The 24,944-nt window shown below is 50.3% G+C and overlaps 1 protein-coding gene across 1 annotated transcript in view; it reads right to left on the minus strand.

The window, feature by feature from the left end:
• The window catches only part of NCAPG (non-SMC condensin I complex subunit G), a 234,944-nt gene that overhangs the window by 136,142 nt on the left and 73,858 nt on the right, over positions 1 to 24,944 (minus strand). Inside the window, exon 10 of the mRNA XM_082243654.1 lies at positions 21,826 to 21,915. Within this exon, the coding sequence (XP_082099780.1) occupies positions 21,826 to 21,915 (90 nt within the window). The remainder of the gene's footprint in view (positions 1 to 21,825; positions 21,916 to 24,944) is intronic.

The following is a 24,944-nucleotide window of genomic DNA, read 5'->3' on the forward strand; positions in this document are numbered from 1 at the left end:
GGGTATGCAGAGCAAATTCCTTAGGATGTTTAGGCTTAGAGCACAAGGAAGGTAACACAATGTCCTCATTCAAGTGAAAACTGGAAACCACCTTCGGCAGGAAAGATGGATCCGGCCGAAGTACCACCAGATAGGGAGAACGACAGGACAGCGCCGCCAGTTCTGACACCCTGCGCACAGAAGTCATAGCCACCAAGAAAGCCACTTTCTGAGACAAGGTGAGCAGGGGAACCTCCTGAATATTCTCAAAGGGAGGTCTCTGGAGAACCGACAGCACCAAATTAAGGTCCCATGGCGGTAGCGGAGGTCGCACTGGAGGTACCGTGTGTCGCACCCCCTGGATGAACCTACGCACCAGGGAATGGGTGGCCAATGGCCTTTGGAAGAAAATAGCCAAGGCAGAGACTTGACCCTTGATGGTACTCAAGGCCAACTTTTGATCATCTCCCCGTTGAAGGAAAGCCAAGATCCGAGCCACCGAATAGGAGTGAGGGTGGGTCCCAAGGGACTCGCACCACGCAATGTACGACTTCCACATACGATGATAAATCTTCCTGGAAGTCGCCTTCCTCGCTTTTAGCAGAGTGGGAATCACTGAAGCAGATAAACCCACGTCCTTCAGCACCTGGCTTTCAACGGCCAAGCCGTCAAACCAGCGACTGTAAAGCAGGATGGAAGATTGGCCCCTGAGACAGTAGATCCTCCCTGAAAGGAAGTCTCCACAGAGGAGTCTGCGACAAGCCTGACTAGGTCGGCGTAGCAAGCGTGGCGAGGCCAGTCCAGAGCCACAAGAATGACCAGAATCCCTTCCGCCTCTATCCTGCGAAGAAGTCTTGGCAGTAACTTGAGAGGAGGAAAGGCATACATCAGCCAGTACTGGCCCCAGGGGGCCACCAACGCGCCCGCGGTGTCTGCTAGAGGGAACCCGAGAGCTGGCCACAAACCTCTGCACCTTCCTGTTGATGCGAGATGCCAACAGATCCACGTCCGGAGAGCCCTAGCGAAGGTGCAACTGCTGCAAGACCTCTGGATGCAGGGACTACTCCCCTGCGTCTAAGGCCTGACGGTTGAGGTAATCCGTCTGTCAATTTTCCACTCCCGGAATGTGGACAGCAGAGAGAGCTGGAACATGGTGCTCCGCCCAACGTAGAATGCCTGCCACTTCCAGGGCTGCAAGGACACTCTTGTTGCCCCATTGGTGATTGACATAGGTCACGGCCGTGGCATTGTCCGATTGAATGCACACTGGACAACCCTCCAGACGGTCGGTCCAGTGCGCCAGGTAAAGCTGGATCGCTCTCAGCTCCAGGACATTGGCAATCGAGATTCCTCCAGGGACAAGACTCCCTAAGCCGAGTCCTGATTGAGGACTCTCTCCCCCCCGCCCACCCGGACAGACTCGCATCCGTGGTGACAATTGTCCAGTATATGGGGAGAAAGGACTTCCTGACAAGCATCGGGGACTGAAGCCACCAGACCAGGGACTCCCTGGTCCCGTGGCTTAACCAAATCCGAGAATGCAGAGAATTTGGGTGTTTGTTCCACTTGAGAAGAATTTCCCTTTGAAGAACACTCGTGGGAAACTGAGCGAATGGGACCGCCTCGAAGGAGGACACCATCAGTCCCAGCACTCTCATACAGATCCGAAGGGACGGCCCGGCATTGGAAATCAACAAATGAACCGCTGACTGGAGCTTCTGGAGTTTTTCCAGAGGAAGAAACCCCCTGGATGAGGACGAGTCCAAAGTCAAGCCCAGATAGACCAGTCTCATGGAAGGGAACAGAGACGACTTCTGAAGATTCACAATCCAACCAAACTCCTCCAGAGTTCTCATGGTGACCCCCAAGTTTTCAGTCAGTAACGCTGGGGACTCCACACAGAATCAGATCATCCAGGTAACCCAGGACCGATATTCCCCGCTGCCTTAACAGTGCCAGGACTGGGGCCAACACCTTTGTGAAGACCCGAAGAGCAGAGGTCAAGACCAAAGGGTAATGCCGCAAACTGATAGTGATCCTCTCCCACGGCAAAATGGAGGAAACGTTGGTGAGCGGCACAGATTGGAATGTGAAGGTAGGCATCCTTGATATCTATGGAACCCAGGAAGTCCCCCTGATGTAGGGAGGCCACCACTGTGCGAATAGTTTCCATCTTGAACTTTTGAGCACGCACAAACACATTCAGTACCTTTAGGTCCAAGATCGGATGCACCTTGCCCTCTTTCCTGGGAACCGTGAACAGGTTGGAATAAAACCCGTCTAAACGATCTGTGTGCGGAACAGACACTATCACTCCTTGCTGTAGCAAGTCCTGCACTGCCCCATAAATCGCTCGCAAGAGATCCGGGGATAGGCAGACATTTGAAGGGAAAAACCTGACCGGAGGAGCGGATCGAAACTCGATCTGAACCGCACAACCTCCCGGACCCATTTGTCTGGGATCCGGGCGAGCTACAAGTCCGAGAACTGGCTAAGGCGCCCCCCCCCCCACCCCAGTCACAGGTGAGGGCGCACCTTAAGGCCAAGGAGGCCTTATCCGCAGGCCTGGCGGAACCGGACTTCTGTTTCCTAGACCAGGGACGTTTGGAACAACCCGAGGAAGCCTTATCGGCTGCAAACCACCCCCCCCCCCCCCCGGAGGAACAAAAATACTTTGTGAGCCAAAAAGGACAGACCCCGCCTATGGCGAGGATCCCTACCCTTGGAAGCCAGCGAGAGAAAAAACATTTACTCACCATACCGGGAACACAGGCGGGCACCATCTCCTGACAAGACCCCACACCACCGGAGTGGGGGGGCTATCGGCCATATAGGAACGCTGCGACAAAAGCATAGACCCTGTCCTGTGTGTCCTGGCAAGACGTTTAACTCGCAGGCCCAGTCCCCATCCAGTGGGACTATGTCGCTGCCAAACCCAGCGCGGAGCTAAGGCCTGCACGCGCTCGCTGGCCAAACTGGGGTGACCACTGAATATAGCGATCCAGCCCGTCGCCCGGTCCGGCAAAATTGCATGAAGATCTCACAGGAAAAAAAACGTTCGAGAAAAAAAGGCTAGCTAAAAAAAAAAAAAAAAATCTACATAAAAAAATTACTTCTATGCCAGGAGCAAAGATCCCAGCAAGGAACTAGGTCCTTACTCCTGACTAGGCAGATTAAAACGGACATCCTATGCAGGAAGAGAGGGTATACCCCCAGGGACTGCCCATAAGCATAGCCAGAAATTTTTTCTGCCTAGTGTCCTACTCCTGTAGGGGGTGGTATTACCCTACTGATATGATTCAGAGGACTGTGTCCGTCAATGAACGATAGAGAAACCATGGCTACAAATTCCAAAGCGCATATTGAACCGATTTCTAATAAAATATGTACATAATTATGTTTCTACATGGGGATTATGGGTGGAATATCATGGAGAATATCATGGATACACTTAACAAGGAACAGATTTAATCGGTTTCCAATGATAACATGCATATAATAATTGTTCTACATGGGGATTATGGGTGGAATATCGAGGATACACATCGTATGTAAAGCATTTGACCGGTTTCTCATAGGAATATGCATATAAATATTTTTCCGTGGCGGGATGGGAAAAATGGGATTTCTGATTTACCGTAAAATCCATTTCTCTGGTGTTCATTGACGGATACAGATCCTGATATTCATAACCATTGGGTTATACTGCCCCCTACAGGAGTAGGACACTAGGCAGAAAAGAATTTTGGCTACACCCATGGGCAGTCTCAGGGGGTATACTCCCTTCTCTCTTCTAAAGCCACTCAGTTTTGTCACAAGCAGGGTCAGGAGAATTATAACTCGACAGAGGGGTGGGTGCTGTGTCCATCAATGATCATCAGAGAAAATAGAATAATTATTTTCTCCGAGTCCTCTGACAGTCGCCGCCCACTCATACAGTCTTCACTACTGGGTATTGGTCTTATCCACAGGAGTAAGCTAGGCAGAAGATTTTGTTAGAAAACATTCAAAAAACCTTGTATAGACACACCTACAGGCGGCTGTCCCTCTGGTCCAATACCCCCCAGCTAGCAGCATTCCCAATTCAGTTTGGTAGCAGTGTATAGGTCCATGAACCCCAAAAGATGGGTGGGGGCGGCGACTGTCAGAGGACTCAGAGAAAAGAATTTTACGGTAAGTTCTTACAAAAATTATATTTTCTCTTACGTCCTCTGACAGTCGCCACCCACTCATACAGTCTTCACTACTGGGATGTCCCAAAGCAGTGTAGATTTGAGGGGTGGGAAACGTAACCGTCTAAAAGGCAACGCAGCACCCAGTTCAGCGAAAAGAACCTTATCTTGAACGAGAAAGGTAAAACACTGGGTAACAGGAAGGCTCAACAGGAGCGAACAAACCCAGGAAAGCAAAATAACCAAGGGGGGAAAAACCCCCAACAGGAGGGGACAGGCTAAAAAACGCCATGTCTCCCCTAAGGCACTGCCGCACTCAGAACTTTGCGGCCAAAGGAGGCATCTGGCGATGCCAAAACATCAAGTCTGTAAAATTTTGTAAAGGTGTGCACGGACGACCAGGTCGCCGCTTTGCACACCTGGGACACTGACGCCTGATGGCGGAAGGCCCAAGACGCACTCACCACTCTGGTAGAGTGCGCCGTGACAGGGAAAGGTGGAACCTGTTCCCTAAGTGAATAAGCCTGTACAATCGTCTGTCTGATCCATTTAGAAATGGTTGCCGAAGACGCAGCCATACCCTTCCGAGGTCCCTCAAGAAGGACAAAAAGAGAATCCGACTTCCTGAAGGATTCAGTAGACGACAGGAAAACCCTGATCGCTTAGACTACATCCAAGGAATGCAAGGCAAACTCCTTAGGATGCTTAGGTTTCGCACACAGCGAAGGCAAGACAATGTCCTCGTTGAGATGAAAATCGGACACCACCTTTGAAAGGAAAGATTGATGAGGTCGCAAGACCACCTTATCCCTATGAACAACCAGATGGGGGGAGCGGCAAGACAGGGCCGCCAACTCCGACACTCTGCCAGCAGATGTGATCGCCACCAGAAAGGCGACTTTCCATGACAGCGCAGGCAGAGGAATCTCCCGGATGTTCTCAAAGGGAGGATGTTGCAAAACGGACAGAACCAAAATCAAGTCCCAAGGAGGCAAGTGTGCCCTCCTAGGGAGAGCCAGATGAAGCACCCCTTGAATAAAGGTGCGGATCAAGGAATTTGACGCCAAGGGGTGCTGGAAGAGAACGGCCAGCGCAGATAACTGACCCTTAATAATGGTCAGCGCAAGACACTGGTCCACACCAGATTGCAGGAAGGCTAACACCCTCGCCACCGAAAAGGAGCGAGGATGGAAACCCTGCGACTCACACCAGGTGAAATAAGCCTAACAGGTACGATAATAAATCTTACCAGAATAGACCTACCTGGCCTTGAGCAAGGTAGGAATGACCGCTGACGAGAGACCTCTGTCTCTCCGACAGGCTGGCGTCCATGGTGACCACCGTCCACAACGGCCGGAAGGATTTCCCTTCCGTCAGAGCCGGAGACTGGAGCCACCACCGAAGATCCGCTCTGACTTGGTGGCTCAAAGAGATCCTCCTTTCCAAGGAATGAGGATGTCTGTCCCACCTGGCCAGAATCTCCACTTGCAGAGATCGTGTGTGGAACTGGGCAAATGGTATCGCCTCGAAGGCTGACATCAATCCCAGGGACCACATGCAGGTCCTGAGCGATGAGGACTCGTCCTGCAGAGTCCGGAGTTTGTCCTCCGGCAGGAAGACTTTTGCCTGGGCGGAGTCCAGAACCATCCCCAGGTGGGGATGTGTAAATACGCATCCTTGAGGTCGACGTAAGCCAGGAAATCTCTCGGACTCAGGGAGGCCACCACCGATCTGAGGGATTCCATGCGGAACTTTTGAACCCGCACGAAGCGGTTCAGAAACTTTCGGTCCACAATTGGACGCACCATGCCCTCCTTTCTGGGCACCGTGAACAGATTCGAGTAAAAACCCCGAAACTTGTTCCGATGTGGCACCGGGACGATCACCCCCTGGGCGAGGAAATCCTGAACCGCCCGTTGGAGATCTTGGAAACGATCTGGGGTCAAATGAAGATTTGAGGGAAAGAATCTGTCTGTTCGATCTTGTACCCTGACTGAATGAGTTCCTGAACCAATCTGTCCTGAACCTTGGCCAGCCAGGGCTCGGGAAAACAGCACAGACGTCCCCCCACCCAAGACGGGTGAGGGCGCCCCTTCTGGTCGAGGTGGCGGCTTTTGATTATCCCACCCCACTTCTGGCCACCAGAGGCCCTGAAGGATTTGCCCTTGTCTTGTGCCTTGAAGGCATGAAAAGACCCCTGGTTAGGTTTAAAGGAAGGGCCCGGCTTACCGCGGAAAGACTTGCCCCTGGACACCTGGGGCAGCAGTGTGCTTTTACCCCCAGTGACCCCCTTCACCAATTCGTCCAAGAAGTCCCCAAAAAGGCGATTCCCAGCATAAGGGATGTCAGACACCGTCTTCTTGGAAGACTGGTCGACCGACCAGCTTTTCAACCACACAATGCGACGGATCATCACTGCGTCTGCAGATAAGCGTGAGACTAAAGGGGCCTCATCCAAGGCAGCGTCACACAGCTATAAAAACAGCCTGAATAATTTGGTCCACCATCTCCAGAGTAGCAGGAGGGGCGGAATCAGCCACAAGGGTGCATCTTGGCACCTTAGTCCACTCCACCGCAGCCTGAGAGACCATTACCGAGGCGAACACGGGTTTCATCAAGGAACCTGCCACCAGATAGGAGTGGCAGGTAAGAGACTCCACCCGCCTATCCGCCGGATCTCTAAACACCGGAGAATTCTCCGCGGGCATCAAAGTGGCTTTATTTAACCTGGACACAGTGTGGTCCACCTTAGGAGCCAAAGTCCAGCGCAAATCCAGAGACGCAAAGGGATAACGGTACTGAAACCACTTAGGCGCCACAAAATTGCGTTTTAAATTGCGCCATTGTTCGTTCACTGTTTCGTGAAACTCAGCGGGACAGGGAAACACCTGACCCAACTTCTGGGCTTTGCGGGAACCAAAGGAAGACCGCTTACCCGGCAGGTGGGGCTCATCTTCTAAATGTAGCGTGTCTTTAACAGAGCTAATGAGCGCAGACATTGCAGCGCGTTCCTCTTGCGGACCCGGAGGGGGAATCCTCCACCTCCTCTCCATCCGACTGAGAGGACTGAGACCCTTCAGGGGGTACACTGTCTGTGCAACCATATCTGGCTCTGAATCAGAAGACTGAGAAAGCCTGGGCCTTTTCTTAGAAGCCCGCTCAGACATTAACAGATCCACTTTGGACGCTAAAGTCGTAAGCGCAGCAGTAAGTGAGACTATTGCAGAGGATTCAGGAGTACCTGAACCCTCCACCAGAGCTGGGGAAATTTGCTACCCTGGGACTACATCAGAACACTTAGAGATTAAATGGCGCTGGCCTTTTAAAATCGGCGATAACTGCGGTTCCCACCGCAATGAATAACTAGCCTGTGCTACTAAGCACTGAAAAATTATAACTGCCAGCAGAGATATAAACCAAAAAAAAAACAGCAAAAAATCCCCCAGAAGTGTGTTATACTGTACCCACGCTGCCAGCTCGATCTGTGTACCAGGAGAAGGAAATTATGTCACACCACTAGAGGCAGAACATAGTTCTGAGCCACAAGCAAATGGTTGCCAATGTAAGTGTTTGGGGAGGCTCCGAGAAAATGGCCGCTGAGCACATTGAGGAAACACATTGCCCACACTAAAGATGGCGTCCGAAGGGTGCCAAAGCATTACAGAAAATGGCTGCTGCCCTCACAATGAGGTCAAACAACCCGCCCACACCTGAAATGGTGGCCCCGTGGTTTTACACCTATTGCGGCCCCCACAAGCATGTCTGTACCCCCAAAACGTTGCACAAGCATCACAGGGACTCAGGGACCCCTGCAAACACCCCACACCGCGGCAGAACCGCTATAACGCCCCTGCAGGGACCGGGAAGGGACGCACGGGAACCATACTGACAGACATGAGGGAGATATCACAGACTCCACATAGACTGCCATCCCCATAACAGAGGCCCCACATACACCCCCTGACAGATAATGCCATAGACAGAGGGGTAGCATGGTACTCCCCCATCCAGCGAAACATGGGGTACCGCTCTGACAGGAAGCCTCCCTCCGGGTGGGGTTGCCGTCAGCCGAACAGGACGCTAGCAACACGCGGCGAACCGCAGTTGAGACACCCAGCAAAGTAGCCACTTCACAGGCTTGTCCCTGAGGACAGTGACAGGTCGTTAGCAGGCTATACGTATGCCCAGGCCTCGCAAACGCTCGATGGCAGGCTGGGATTCCGTAAGGCTCTAGGATAACCAGTGCGATTCCCAGCTCCGCAAACGCTGTAGTCTTCCGAAGTCTAACTAAGCGCAGGAACAAATAAAAAGCTATCAGTGTAAAGAAAAATCACTCTTTCAGAAATAAGAAGAAAAGGCTGAGACTGCAGCCCCAGCCAAGGGAAGCCTGCCTACTCCTAACTAGGCAAAAGACAAACTGAATTGGGAATGCTGCTAGCAGGGGGGTATTGGACCAGAGGGACAGCCCCCTGTAGGTGTGTCTATACAAGGTTTTGTGAATGTTTTCTAACAAAATCTTCTGCCTAGCTTACTCTTGTGGATAAGACCAATACCCAGTAGTGAAGACTGTATGAGTGGGTGGCGACTGTCAGAGGACGTAAGAAATTGATTTTACGGTAAGTCAAAAATTGCATTTTTGTACTTACCGTAAAATCTATTTCTCTGAGTTCGATGGACACCGTGCTCCATAAATCATATCTATTGGGTTAAATTGCCTGATCCAGGAGTAGGACGAGGCATAACAAAAAACACCTGGCTACACCCATGGGCCCTCCTCAGCTTGGTATAGACCCCCCATTTCTGCTCTAGGTAATTAGTTTTGTAGCAAGCAGTTTTAGAAGTATCAGAACATAGAGGGGTGGGTGCTGTGTCTTTCGAACACAGAGAAATGGATTTTATGGTAAGTAAAAAATCCCATTTTCGCTTTCGTTTATCAACGGACACAGCGTTCCATAACTAGTGGGATGTCCAAAAGCAGCGCCAAAAGAAAAATGAGGGGTGGGGAAAATAATCCAAGGTTTAAAATAAGAGCCCTCAACCAGGACACAGGGGCCCCGTCTGAAAAATAAAAAAGTTAAAAAAAACAAACCTCAAGAGGGTACAGCCCCTCTTAAAACAGCAGCCTGCAAAACTTTGTGGTCAACAGTTTCAACCATATAGAATTTTGTGAAGGTATGCACCGACGACCAAGTAGCCGCCTTACAAACTTGCGATATTAATGCCTGATGATGGAAGGCCCAAGAAGTACTCAGCAACCAAGTAGAATGTGCCGCGACAGGGAAAGGTGGAACATGACCTTTAATGGAATAGGCCTGAGTCACCCTCTGTCTGATCCATCTGGAGATGGTAGCCGAAGAAGTGGCCAGCCCTTTTCTTGGTCCATCCATATTCACAAAAAGCGAGTCTGATCTCCGAAAAGACTCAGTAGCTGCTAGATACACCCGAATCGCACTAACCACATCCAAGGTATGCAAAGCAAATTCCTTGGGATGAGCCAGCTTAAACACAAGGAGGGCAACACAATGTCTTCATTCAAATGGAAGTCTGAGACAACTTTGGGCAGGAATGGACAGGGACGAAGAACCACTTTATCCCTTTGGACCACCAAATAGGGACTGCGACAGTATAATGCCATCAATTCCACTACCCTGTGGGCTGAGGTAATAGCCACCAAGAATGTCCCCCTACTGGGATAACCGTAGGCAAGGGAACCTATCAAATATTCTCAAATGGAGGTTTCTGGAGAACTGAAAGTACCAAATTTAAATCCCAGGACCAAACAGGTGGATCCACATGTCGAACCCCTTGAATGAAGGTACACACTAAAGAGTGCTTTGCTAGGGGTCGTTGAACATAGATTGCCAGGGCAGACACCTGGCTCTTGATGGTACTCAAGGCCCACTTCTGATCAACGCCCTGTTGAAGAAAGGTTAAGAGCCGAGCAACAGAAAAGGATCGAGGATGAGCGTCAATGGACTCACACCCAGGAATGTACGCTTTCCATGCACGATAGTATATCTTGCTGGAAGACGACTTTCTCGCCTTCATAGTAGGGATTACCGATCCATACAGACCTCTATCCCTCAGTACCTGGCTTCCAATAGCTAAGCCATTAAAACCAGCGACTGTAAAGCATGATGGTAGATCAACCCTTGGAACAACTGGTCTTCTCAGAGGAAGTCCCCAAGGGATGTTTATGGCCACCAGACTGATTGGAAGATCCTAGCCCTTGATTTCTCTCGAGAATTGCAAAAGAAGCCTGAGCCGAGCATGATACTGGACTTCCACTGGCCCTTGGACGCCTGCGGCGTCTGCCAGATCTCGCCACAAACCTCGGTATCCTCCTGTGGAGCCAAACCTGCTATAGGAGCTGCATGTAGGACTGTGCAAACAACTGACTTGAAGGTGAATACCACCAGACCTCAGAACCTGTATGCAAAATGAGAGAGAGAACAATCTGTGTGACAGCAGCCGGTGAATCATGGCCTGTGGTTCCTGAAGTTTGTCCAGAGAAGGACCACCCTGGTCAGAATTAGAAACAGGTCTAGGTAAATCAATTCCCTGGACAGGAATAGGGGGGACCTTAGGTAGTTTGGACATCATCTGAACCCTGCAGGAAATAAATGATTAAATCTGCACAAGGAGACTCCGGACCTAAAAAACCTGAAAAAGGACAAGCTTTGTCCCCCTTTCTGGGTACCCCCAAAAGAATCATTTTGTAGATCCCTCTTGACGCTCATGAAGGAGGTCCACGAGGCCGGAAACCAGCGAAGATGTCCCCCCACCCCGATAATGAATGAGGGCAGACCTTCATGCTGAAGGGGTCTAGTCTGTGGGTCCAGAGAAGCTAGCTCTAGGCTTAGCAGACCAAGGATGCTTGGAACCTCTAGGGGAAGATTTGAAAGATCTATTTCCCTTATTCTCCGTTCCAGAAGCACAAATACAATTTTCTATGCGCTGAGAAGGTGGCCCCCGTCTTCGACGAGGTTCCTTCCCTTTCCTTGACTGTGGCAGGAAGGTACTCTCCTCCTCCCCCCCCCCCCTCCCGTCATACCCTTAATGATGTCATCCAGGGTAGCCCCAAACAAGCAATCGCCTTGAAAGGGCAGATCAATGAGAGCTTTCTTAGAGGCTTGGTCTGTGGACCAATTCTTAAGCCACAGCATCCGTCTAATCACCACCACTGAAAAAGTTTGGACAGCACAGGAGCTGTATCCAAAGCTGCATCACAAATAAACTGCAGTCCATGGACCAACTGGTCTGCTAAATCAACATAAGCAGTGGGGACCTGCTTACCCACCAGGCACTGGTGCAAAAGCTTGGCCATTTAGTTAGGGACTAATACACCAGGGCTGAGGCAAAGACTGGCAGCAATGCCGAACCAGCCATAGTGAACATGATGCGTGCCACAGCCTCCTCTTTCTTATCAGCCAGGTCCTTAAAGGACAGGGATTCCTCTACAGGGATCATGGTTGCTTTATTCAACCTGGAAACAGAAGGGTCCACCACTGGTGGACTAGCACACTTTACTAAAAGGACTCCTTAAAAGGGTAACGTACAGCAAAAGGTTTGGGGACCACAAAGGGTCATTTTGGCTGTTCCCATTCCCTACAGGGAAACCTGTCAAAATAAAGGCACATAAGGAAAACACATTTGGAGTATGATGCGACTTGTGCGTACCAAACGACACAGCCACGTCCTCCATTTTTAAAGTATCACGCACTGCAGTGATAAGTGTGTCTACCAGCGCTTTTCATTCGCTGCTGCGACCATGGAGGAGTCATCCTCACTATCATTTGGATCAGGAGGTGCGATAATACTCCTGGACTGACCGAATCAGATGAGACAGCCTGAGCAGCTTCCTCCTGGGCCTTTGCCCAAACACCACCCAGCCGGGACACTAAGGACTGCAGAACCACCGTCAGTGCAACCGTGGGAAGCTCCATAAAGGGGGTCAGTGGGGGAGATGTGACCATAAGGAGAGGAAGACCTTACAGTACAAAAACGATCTTTTGGCACCACTAAAGGATCCCCTTAAGGTTCAGGGTACCTATCAGCAGAGATAGATGGAGAGAGACAGAACACAGGGACCCCCAAAGTCTCTCTACCGACCAGAGCAGCGCAGAGAATTCGAACCCAGCATCATCATGGACGCCATTCCCTGTTCATATGTCCTGGGCACAGGAAGAGGAAACTAAGGAGGAAGAGGAGGAGCTTTGGCATCCCCACAAGGCTTCAGTTGTCTCCAGAATCTCCAAGACTAAGGGAAAATGGTCCCCGTGACATCATCCGACTACACAAACATGGCCGCCAACCAGAGACCAGCCAGACTAAGGGAAAATGGCCACCATCAGCTACAAACACTGAAGCATGCTGCCATGATCTTTCCTGCACCCTCTGCAATTCTGCACCCTTTGCAAGGGAGGACCCCCCCTGAAGGTAGGACACACTATTAGGGGAGACTCTGCACCGTTCTCTGCACTGGGACCACACACTGCCAACAGCAGGGCATACACCTAGTGGTCTCCTACACTGGGAACCCTTCAAACTACTCAGACTAGTAGCGACGGGACACACACTATCCCAGGACCCTTACAGAGTGGGGATAAGGGTGGAGACCCCAGGGGTCTCTGCTGCAGTCTCTGCCCTGGGACCCCCACCAGACTCCAGGTCCAGACAGGGGGGGATGGGAGTGAGGGAAGCCCAGCTCAGTGAGGGATTTAAGGATGGGAGGAGGGAACCTGCAGGCAGGTCTAACCATCCCTGGAGGTTATCCGCGTCCACCCCAAAAAACAGTAAAAAGGGGAGAGGGAGGACTGTACTTACCCCTTCCATGATGCGGGTAACAATCCATCCTCTGACTCAAACCCAAGCCCGGTCTTATGCGACCCTGCAAGACATTTAACTTGCGGACCAGCCTCTGTCAATGAGGCTATGTCACCGGCGACCTAGCGCGCAGCTGCGGTCTGCACGCGCTCACTGGCTGAGCTAGGGAGACCACTGGATTTAGATTATCCAGCCCATCGCCCAGCCCGGCAGTTGATTGTAGATCTCCCAAGAGAAAACAAAAATGATGTAGATCTCCCAAGAGAAAACAAAAATGATGTAAGGAAGGAGAAAATTGCTAGGACCAGAAATCCCAGCTTGGAGCCTAGGCCCTTACTCCTACTAGGCAGATTAAAACTGATTACGTAGAGCAGAGAGGGGGCTTATATATCAAGCTGACTATGGCCCATGGGCGTAGCCATGTGTTTTTTGTTCTGCCTAGTCCTATTTCTGAAGGAGGTAATATAACCTAGTAGATATGATTTATGGAGCGCTGTGTCCGTCGAACTCAAGAGAAATGGATTTTTTAGTAAGTACAAAAAATTGATTTCTGTACTTACCGTAAAATCCTTTCTTCTGAATCCTCTTAGACCATTAGGTTATGCTCCTCCAATCAGGAATAGAACACTAGGCAGGAAAAAGCTTTACCACGCATATGGTGGGCTGTCCCTGCAGGCATAAGCCCACACTCTGCTACAGCAGCCAGTTTAGTTGTAAGCAGTGTTTAGAAGACAAAAAAACCCCACACACAGACGCAGAGGAGCGGGTGCTGAGTCTGTTGATGAACTTCAGAGAAAAGGATTTTTCGGTAAGTACAAAAATCCAGTTCTCTATCGTACATTGACAGACGCAGCTCCATATCTTCTTAGACCACTGGGATGTCCCAAAGCAGTATTTTCATGAGGGGTGGGAAGACAACGCAAAAAAAGAACGTAACTCCCGAAAGGCTAAATGTAGCCGACCAGGAAATATGGAGCTCAACCGGGAACAACTGGAGCTCACCTCGCAAAAACATACACCCTCAAAGAGAAGAAAAAAATATATATTTTTTAAACAGCAGCCTGAAAAACCTTTGCGGCCAAAAGAGGCAACCGAAGATGCCAACACACCAACTTTGTAGAATTTTGTGAAGGTATGCACAGACAACCAAGTTGCCACTTTGCAAACTTGCATCACTGACGCCTGATGGCGAAAAGCCCAAGAGGAACTCAGCGCTCTAGTAGAATGCTCCTTCACAGGGAAAAGGAGGAAACCTGACCCTTCAGAGAATAAGCCTGAACAACCATCTGCCTGATCCATATGGAAGTGGTCACAGCAGACGCAGCCAAACCTTTCTGAGGTCCTTCGGTAAGAACAAAGAGAGAGTCCGATTTTCTAAAAGACTCAGTTACCGCCAGATAAACCCTTATTGCCCAAACCACATCCAGAGAGTGCAAGGCAATTTCCTTGGGATGCTGAGGCTGAGACACAAAAGGCAACACAATGTCTTCATTGAGATGAAAAACGGACACCACCTTAGGAAGAAAAGATGGATTACTTCTGTGGGCAGAAGTAATTGCCACCAGAAAGGCAACCTTCTTGAATAAAAAAAAAATAAAAAAAAAAAAGCAGAGAAATCTCCCTAAATGTTCTCAAAAGGAGGCTTTTGAAGAACGGACAAAACCAGATTGAGATCCCACGGGCGTAAATGGGATCTCCGCAGGGGAGCCAGATGATGCACCCCCTGAAAAAAGGTGCAAATCAGGGCATTCGCAACCAACAGACGTTGGAAGTAAATGGCCAAGGCCCTTGATCGTGCCAAAAGCCAACCGCTGCTCAACCCCTTTTTGTAAAAAGGGCAAAACCCTAGCTACAGAAGACAAGCGAGGGTGCAGCTGCAGCGATTCACACCAGAAAATGTACAATTTCCACGTACAATGATAGATCTTCCTGGATGTCGACTTCCTGGCCTTCAAAAGTGTAGGAATTACGGAATCAGAAAGACCCCTACCCCTCAACACCGTGCTTTCAACAGCCATGCCGTTAAAGCCAGCGACCGTAAAGCAGGGTGGAAGATCGGTCCCTGGGACAGCAGATCCTCCCTCAGAGGAAGTCTCCACGGGAGGATCGACGACCATTTTTACTAGGTCTGCGTACCAAGACCGACGACGCCAGTCTGGAGCCATCAGAACGACCGTAATTCCTTCCACCGCCACCCGGTGATGAAACCTCGGCAGGAGCTTGAGCGGAGGGAAGGCATAAATCAGCCGATACTGGCTCCAAGAAGCCACCAAAGCGGTTGTGGCGTCGGTCAGAGGATCCTGAGACCTGGCCACAAACCTATGGACCTTTCTGCTGAGGCAAGACGCAAACAGATCCATCTCCGGTGTCCCCCACCGGGCACACAGGAGATGAAACACCTCCAGATGAAGGGACCATTCCCCTTGATCCAGCACCTGATGACTCGCCAATTCTCCACACCCGGAATGTGGAAAGAGCCGAACATAGTCTTCCGCCCATACCAGAACCTCGGCCACCTCCTTAGCTGACAGGACACTCTTGGGTCCCCCTTGGTTGATGTAAGCCACAGCCATTGCATTGTCCGATTGTATCCGAACCGGAGAACCACGTAGCAGACTCATCCAGTGGAACAGGCAAAGCTTGATCGCTCTGAGCTCCAGAATATTGATCGGCAAGGAAGACTGTCGACCAACTCCCCTGGGCACAGAGCTTCCCTAGCACTCCACACCAGCCTGACGGGCTGGCATCCGTGGTGACCACCGCCCAGAACAGCGGCAGGAAGGACTTGCGCTAACACAAAGCTGGCGACTGGATCCACCAGGATAGAGCCGACTTCATGAGAGGACACATCTTTGATATCGATGGAGGCCAGAAAATCCCCCTGGTTCAAAGTTGCCACCACCGATCAAATGAACTCCATTCTAAACTTCTGCTCCCACACAAAGCGATTCAGAGCCTTGAGATCCAGGAATGGACGGACCTTGCCCTCTTTTGTGGGCACCGTGATTAGGTTTGAATAGAAACCTTGAAAGCGTCCCTGCGGAGGAACTAGCACAATCACTCCTTGATCAAGGAAATCCTGCCCAGCCTCCCGGAAATCCTTCAAATGATCCGGAGACAGGCGAAGATTTGACAAAGAACCTGTCCACCGGCCGGGACTGTAATTTGATCTTGTACCCGAATCAGTTTGTGAACCCACTTGCCTTGAACAAAGGAAACCCAGGGTTCCTGAAAGAAGCGTAGACGTACCCCCCACCCCAAAAATGGGTGAGGGCGCCCCTTCATGCTGAAGAGGACTTTTCTGCAGAACCGGACTGACTGGTCTTGGGCTTGACCTAGGGCTTCTTAGTCCCTCCAGAAGCTCTGAACGGCTTACCTTTTTCCTGCACCCCGGAGGCACAAAAAAAATGTCAATGAGCGGTGAAGGAAGGTCCCCATTTATTACGAGGTGCTTTACCTTTGGAGGACTGAGGAAGAAGAGTACTCTTCCCACCAGTCAGACCCTTGATCAACTCATTCAGTGAGTTGCCAAATAATCGCTCTCCCAGAAAAGGAAGATCTGTTGAGGCCTTCTTGGAAGCCTGGTCAGCCGACAGCTCTTGCGTCTCAAGGCAATCCCACAGCCGACACTCTGGCCACCAGTGGAGCCGCATCCAAGGACTCATCCCACAGGAACACAAGGGCCTGGGCCATCTGGTCAATTAGTTCCATCAGCTCAAGGGGAACTATGCCAGGATCCAAGTTCCCTTTCAGAACCTTCACCCATTCCGTCTCGTCTGACACCAAAACAGACACAAAAACCGGTTTCGGGATAGAACCGCCAACACATGAAGATGGTGGGAAAGGGATTCCACTCGCCTGTCCACCGGATTCGTAAAAAACAGGGAATCTTCCATAGGCACTGTAGTAGATTTGTTCAAACTGGAAACAGGATGATCCACCCGAGGCGGTACCGTCCAACGGTTGGAAACCGTCTCAGCAAAGGGATAACAGCAATTAAAGCACTTAGCCACGACTAGCACGTGCTTGATGCGCAGCCATTGGTCATTAACAATATCATGAAAATTCTCGGGACAAGGGAAAACCTTGCCCGATTTTTGGGTCTTGCGGGAGCCAAAAGACACCCGTGTCCCTGCCAGCGTGGGCTTAGCTGCCATTTTCAAAATTTACCTTACTGAAACAATCAAGGCTTCCACCAAAGCGCGTTCCCGTGCTGCATCTGAAGAGGACAGGTCCTCTTTACCATCCGATTGCGAGGACAGCGACCCCTCAGGTAGGAGGGCATCCATGGCGACCATATCAGTCTCGGATTTAGAGGACCCCACCAATGGTGAAAGCAGTGGCCTTTTTTGGCTAGTAACCTTTTTCATAACAAAATCTACCTTGGTCGCCAGGTTTTCCAGTGCTGCTGAAATCGCAGCCAGCGACTGCGATCCGGAAGGTCTGGTAGTCACACTAAGGGGGTCTGAGGGTGAAATTACTACCTGGGACTGCATAGTAATTCAAACAGAAAAAAAAAAGGATACTGTCACTTTAAAAGCGCTGATCGCGGTCCCCACCGCCGATCACTGCGGACTCCCCTTTAAATATATACAGATAACAGGAATGCCAAGGGATATGCCCACAAAGACCCCAGTACTTTACTAGCTTCAGAAAAAACCTCCTGAATCCGCCTGGTATGTGAAAGGCCAAGCTCCATAGGGCTACACAAAAATGGCTGCCAGTACAAGTCTGTGGGAAGCACAGGGAAAATAGCTGCCCCATACAAGTCAATGGGGAAGTAAAAAAAAAGTTATATTGCCCACATTAAAGATGACGGCGTCCACGGTGCACCATGCTGTCAGGGACCCCTAATATGAAGGCCACAAGGGATCTACAACCAGACCCAGCAGGCAAAGGTACCAATTACGACCCCCCCCCAGGGAACCAGGCGTCGCAAACAATAGCGCAGAAGTCGGTGGCAGGGCACACGGCCGGGCAGCCTGACAGGCTGGATAATGGGAACTGGAAGTCCAGTTCCCATTATCCCCAGGAGAGGGCCCACGTCCCCCCCAAGACCACCGCTCCGGACAGACCACCTCCTACCCGGAGTGGAGGTGCTGCCAGCCGAGAAGTACGCTAAGACTCAGGGCGTTCCAGGTCGTGACGTCCCAGCGCGACATCCACTCGCAGGCTCGTCCCCATCCAAACAGGGGCTCCATCATGGCAAGGCCTAGTGTGGGACTATAACCTGCTCACGCTCATAGGTCAGGCTGGGAGACCTTAAGGATCTAGATTATCCAGTGCGAAACCTCAGCCGGCATTGCTTGTAGATCACCAGGAGGATCCCCCTGAACACTAACTAGAAAAGGGAGTTAAGAATATTTTATTTTATCTTTAAAGAATAACAAAACAGACCGAAGTACCAGCAGGAAACCAAGGTCCTATTCCTTCACTAGGCAGAAAAACAAACTGTTTTACTGGAGCAGGGTGTGTGGGTTTATGCCTATAGGGACAGCCCCGTGGGCGTGGTGAATTGCATTTTTTCCTGCCTAGTACTACTCCTGCAGGGGGCAGCATAACCCAATGGCTAAGAAGTATGAGAGCTGCGTCTGTCAATGGACGATAGAGAAAGTACACTGACAGCTAGTGAGAGTGCCGAGCATTGCAGCCAATAATCGAATCATTCCAATATGCAGTTTAGTACATCCCCATTATTACTTTACAATAATCCTTTACATTACATCAGTACAAATATTTTAGGGTGTGCTTGAGTCAAGCAAGGCACATAACTGTTAAAGCAATAAAGCAGACCTTATTTCAAACAACTTTATGCCCAATTGAGAAAAGCTCTTTCTGTTCCTAAACTACACGTATTTATCTATTACTAGGGATAGCTAAATCTAGGTCCACGTTCGATAAAACTGGAAGCACTACTACTTTAACAAAATAGGATTATAAAAATTGTGTGTATATGTATGTATATAGGACCTTCATAGCAGTAGAGCAGAAGGGGGATTGCCTCAGTGCCAGGCAGGTCGTACAATATGAGCCACATTATTGTGCAGGCAGGAGAGACCCAGGAATTGTTGCAGGACCAAAATCCTGCTGGGAATAGGAGGTAGGGCACGCAGTCACAGAAACCCTATTAAAAAAGAGGCAGAGCTTGACTCCCTATGGCAACCCTGGGTCACTCACTGCTTACCACTGACCTTTGATCAAACAGTCCTTTTGCCATGGTAGCACACTCTACACCGTCCTTTACCGAATGTCTCTCAGCCTTGTGGACTCCCCCCTCCTTTCATTTATTTTCTCCCTGCCAGCAATGAAGCTCCCCTTCTTAACACAGACTCCTTCTCCACAGATACAACCACTTTGGTTACTGCTGGATACATTTGTTTGCTTGTATTTCCACTGTAAAGGAGTACATTGTTTCTCCAATGACCTTGTACACGATTATACAGGGATTTCTTGTTATACATAGTAAGCTCTGGTCATCTAATGCAGTGTTCCCCAACCCCCAGGCCACGGACCGGTACTGGTCCGTGGATCAAACGGTACCGGTCCGCCCAAAGAACATTACATTTCCATTTTAGAAAAAAAAATCTTTTTCAGAAAAGGGTGGACCCGGGGAGCAGAGCAGTGTGCCCTGAGCCCACCCATTTGTGGGACAATAGCGAATAAATATTCGCTATTGTCACACGGATCCTCCTCCTGGCCAATCAGGAAGCGGGTCAAAGACGCGTTTCCTGATTGGCCGAAAGGCGAACCCATGCCATTGGCCAAGGAGGAGGAGGGAAGACTCGAGGAGACGGAGGCACGCTGTGGGCACTCTGCATCGGATGGAGGCACGCTGTGGGCACTCTGCATCGGATGGAGGCACGCTGTGGGCACTCTGCATCGGATGGAGGCACGCTGTGGGCACTCTGCATCGGATGGAGGCACGCTGTGGGCACTCTGCATCGGATGGAGGCACGCTGTGGGCACTCTGCATCGGATGGAGGCACGCTGTGGGCACTCTGCATCGGATGGAGGCACGCTGTGGGCACTCTGCATCGGATGGAGGCACGCTGTGGGCACTCTGCATTGACGTCCCCCCCTCAGCGGGCCACGGAAAAATTATCCAACGTTGACCGGTCCGCGGCGATAAAAAGGTTGGGGAGCACTGATCTAATGGACCATGCTGTACTGAGCTTCATTTTCTTTGTTCGTTTGCTTATTTCTCATCTCAGATAGGATTCAAAAACTTAACAAGAAAATGAGGCAGTGCAAACGCAGTATAGCTTGAACCGCATAGGCGCAATAGGTGCCCCTCTGCTGGATGTGCATAGGTGCACTACCCAGGTTGCAGATTGTAAGCTCCAGCGAGCAGGGCCCTCTGATTCCTCCTGTTTTAAATTGTATGGTAACTGTACTGTCCGTCATCTTAAAAAGCACTGCGCAAACTGTTGGCACTCTATAAATCCTGAATAATAATAATAGACATAAAAAACAGCTCCAAGTCAAATCTGGCACTCTTCTGGTGCAGCCACCAGAAGGGTGATCAATGGCTCCCACACTCCAAGGGTCTAGATCAGTGTTTCTCAACTCCGGTCCTCAGGGCACACTAACAGGCCAGATTTTAAGTATTACCTTGGGGAGATTCAGACTAGAATACTGCAATCACTGAACAGCAAATGATATCACCTGTGATGTATTTCAGTTTTCTTGCAAACCTGGCCTGTTAGTGTGCCCTGAGGACCAGAGTTGAGAAACACTGGTCTAGATCATAAGGGCTCCCTGGGGATGAATGTTTAAAGGGGTTCTGCCCTGTACCCACCATATGATATCTAGTAGGCAGGAGTAACGGTATATACCCAGTCGTAGCTTGCCTTCAACAATGGGCATGTCATCCCCCCCAGATATGCTCAAGAACAGGGCTGTCCACCAGGCAGACAACAGCCCAGGACTTGTACAACAGCTTTTGGTTAACTTCATGCGTTGCACTACATGACAGGGGGAGCGCGCGCACACACACGTGCACGCGCACGCACACACAAGAATTCAGTGCATGCAGGCACCATTTTATGCCGACCTCGCATCTTCCATCAAGCAGGATCTGGATATTGTCCTCCAAGACTCTGCTGAGTGCTATGTACTGTGCTGCTCCAGTATAGCTGTATAGCTTTTGGAAAAGTCATCCTTTAGGGCTCATTTACACTGGTTTTGCTCTCTAAAGAGCAAACTGCATGTGTGTTGCTCTTCAGATAGCATTTAACAGGTGGCAAGAAAGTGTTACAAGGACTCGTTTTAACCCCCTAAACACCAGACAACCATGTCACAAATGTGTTGTGTGCGGTTGCAGTGTGGGCCTATTCACATGAATGGGTTACACTCAGTGGGCAGTACCACTCGCCATGGGCAACAGGTGGTATCATTTCTGCTGCGGCATCAGTACAACCCTGGCTAGCAAAAGGGGGAGCAGTTCAGGGACTGTAAAAACATGGGTCAACTGCAGGGTTTTACCATCCGCCCCAATTGCAAGTGTAAACAAGCCCCTAAGCAGTGTAGAAGAGGCAAAAGGACATATAATTCATACAAAGCAACTTGCAGAGCATGGTTCTTGCCAGTGTAGAAAGGGAATGCTCATAATTATTGGAAATCCAGAGGAGGGGGGGGGGTCAAAAATAGAGGACTAAAAGCTTAGATTAGCATACATTGTCTGGCTGAGGGGGTTTCCAAAGTCCCTGATTAAAGTACGGATTATGATGACAGGCTGGTGAAAGGGGTTGGTAAGAAAACCTTTATAAGTATTTGGGAGAACATCAGGCCTATAAACATAGAACAAAATAGGAAAAAACTGGAATTAAAAATTATAAAAGAATCATACCTTCACTTGTAGTTTCCTGGACTCTGCAACATCTGGTGGATTGTCGACCGTGACAATTGGCTCTCGGAGCTCAGAAATCATTTCTGCTACCTAAAAAGATTGAAGTAGTGATGAATAGGTAAAAACTAATATATATATATATATACATATACATACATACATACATACATACACACACACATACATACATATACACATATACACACTCTTTCAGCTCATTGAAACTGCTTCCTTCCACTTCAAATTTAAAGAAATTGTCTAAATGCAATCAATGTATAATATATGTTATATTTTAAATAATTGTATACATGCATGTTTTTGGTATGATACAGAGTAAAGCAAAGTGTGAAGAACTACTGAGTATTCTACAATGATAAAAATTCTTAAATGGCCTGGACTAACATTTTGGTATCCCTAGAAGGATTAAAAATAGCTTGATCATTGTGATATTACAAACACTCCCCCCCCCCCCCCCAATTTTGGATTATCACACACATTCAATCTTGCAAACAGTCAGACTAGTCTGAAGAGATCAGTGCAGCCAAATAGACATGGCCACAAAAGTAAAAAATGGACCCCAGATGAAACAGAAGGCCACCGACGGACGTAGCTGCTCCTTTAAATCATAGACGGATGGGTAATAAGCCCCTCCCACTAGGAGTGACCAGGTAGAGCCAAAGGCTTTGAAACGCCCAGGGAGGCGGGGTCCCTGGGTTATTACAAAACAAAGAAAGGGCGCACCAGCCTAGCGCATTATCCTCAGCGAGTTTATTAAAGATATTAAGATAAAAATCTGCTACTCCCAAACATTCGTGAAAATCAAGCACATCAATTCCATAAAGCCGCCTCATAGCAGGAGTCCGAAATCTCATAGAAGCAGAGGGCTGACGCGTTTCGAGGCTGTGCCTCTTCCTCAGAGCCTGGAGAATTGATGTGCTTGATTTTCACAAATGTTTGTGAGTAGCAGATTTTTATCTTAATATCTTTAACCACTTACCGTCATATGACGGCGGGACGGTGCGGCTATTATCCTGGGCGGACGTCATATGACGTGACCCAGGAAATGCAGGGCAGGCGCGCGATCGCGCCGCCGTGCACTGCCGGTGTCGGCGTGTCCCCGGGACACAGCCGGTCACCGGCAGGGGGGAAACAGCCAATAGGCATGGCTGTTTCCCACGTGATCGGCTATTTTGCAATGACATAGCCGATCACAACAGTAGATGCCGGCAGAAGACCGCGCATGCGCGATCGGGAGCACGCAGCGCGGTCATGTCGGTGGCACTGTGTTCCGTAGGAACACAGCTGTCACCGGCAGTAGTAAACAGTCACTGACAGTGACTGTTTACTATGTGATCGGCTGTGAATCCATTCACAGCCGACCACAAAGTGTAAACAAAGAGCAGTAACTCACTGTTACTAGCTCTTCTCTCCTCATACAGATTCCAGTGTGAGGAGAGCAGAGCTAGAAATAGTGAGTTACTGCTCTGTACACATGTCAAAAGTAAAATCACACAAATAAAGGTCCCCCCACACAGTACTCAGCCCCCCCCCAATGTCACCTGTCACCCAACAGTCACCTCATCAGTGCCCAGAAATTGACACCCATAAGGCTACGTTCACATGTGAGCGCAGCGATCGCGGGCAGAATCACAGCAATTCTGCCGCGATCCGGAAATCATTGCAAATTGCGGGACGCCTGTGCGTTGCCCGTTTTTTGCAATAGCACCCCAAACGCTGTGCGATGTTGCCGCCATTTCCGCCTGCCGAATCGCGGTAACATCGCGCAAACAACGCATGACGCCCAAAAAAGGTACAAGAGTTTCTTTGGGGCGTCATGTGCTGTTTGCGTGATGTTACCTCGATTCGGCAGGCGGAAATCGCAGCAACATCGCACAGCGTTTGGGGTGCTATTGCAAATCACAGGCAACGCACAGGCGTCCCGCAATTTGCAATGATTTCTGGATCGATGGCGGAATCGCAGTGATTCTGCCCGCGATCGCTACGCTCACATGTGAACGTAGCCTAAAGTTCACCGGTCACCAGAGACTGCCATCAGTACCGCCGTGCACCATCGCCCGTCACCTGTCACCCATCAGTGACCACCGCCCATCACCCGTCACCCCATCAGTCATCGTCACCCGTCACCCCATCAGTCATCGTCACCCGTCACCCCATCAGTCATCGTCACCCGTCACCCCATCAGTCATCGTCACCCGTCACCCCATCAGTCATCGTCACCCGTCACCCCATCAGTCATCGTCACCCGTCACCCCATCAGTCATCGTCACCCGTCACCCCATCAGTCATCGTCACCCGTCACCCCATCAGTCATCGTCACCCGTCACCCCATCAGTCATCGTCACCCGTCACCCCATCAGTCATCGTCACCCGTCACCCCATCAGTCATCGTCACCCGTCACCCCATCAGTCATCGTCACCCGTCACCCCATCAGTCATCGTCACCCGTCACCCCATCAGTCATCGTCACCCGTCACCCCATCAGTCATCGTCACCCGTCACCCCATCAGTCATCGTCACCCGTCACCCCATCAGTCATCGTCACCCGTCACCCCATCAGTCATCGTCACCCCATCAGTCACCGTCACCCCATCAGTCATCGTCACCCGTCACCCCATCAGTCATCGTCACCCGTCACCCCATCAGTCATCGTCACCCGTCACCCCATCAGTCATCGTCACCCCATCAGTCATCGTCACCCCATCAGTCATCGTCACCCCATCAGTCATCGTCACCCCATCAGTCATCGTCACCCCATCAGTCATCGTCACCCCATCAGTCATCGTCACCCGTCACCCCATCAGTCATCGTCACCCGTCACCCCATCAGTCATCGTCACCCGTCACCCCATCAGTCATCGTCACCCGTCACCCCATCAGTCATCGTCACCCGTCACCCCATCAGTCATCGTCACCCGTCACCCCATCAGTCATCGTCACCCGTCACCCCATCAGTCATCGTCACCCGTCACCCCATCAGTCATCGTCACCCGTCACCCCATCAGTCATCGTCACCCGTCACCCCATCAGTCATCGTCACCCGTCACCCCATCAGTCATCGTCACCCGTCACCCCATCAGTCATCGTCACCCGTCACCCCAT

Source organism: Pelophylax lessonae (genome assembly GCF_965119305.1).
Source record: "Pelophylax lessonae genome assembly, chromosome: 1".
NCBI lineage: Eukaryota > Metazoa > Chordata > Amphibia > Anura > Ranidae > Pelophylax > Pelophylax lessonae.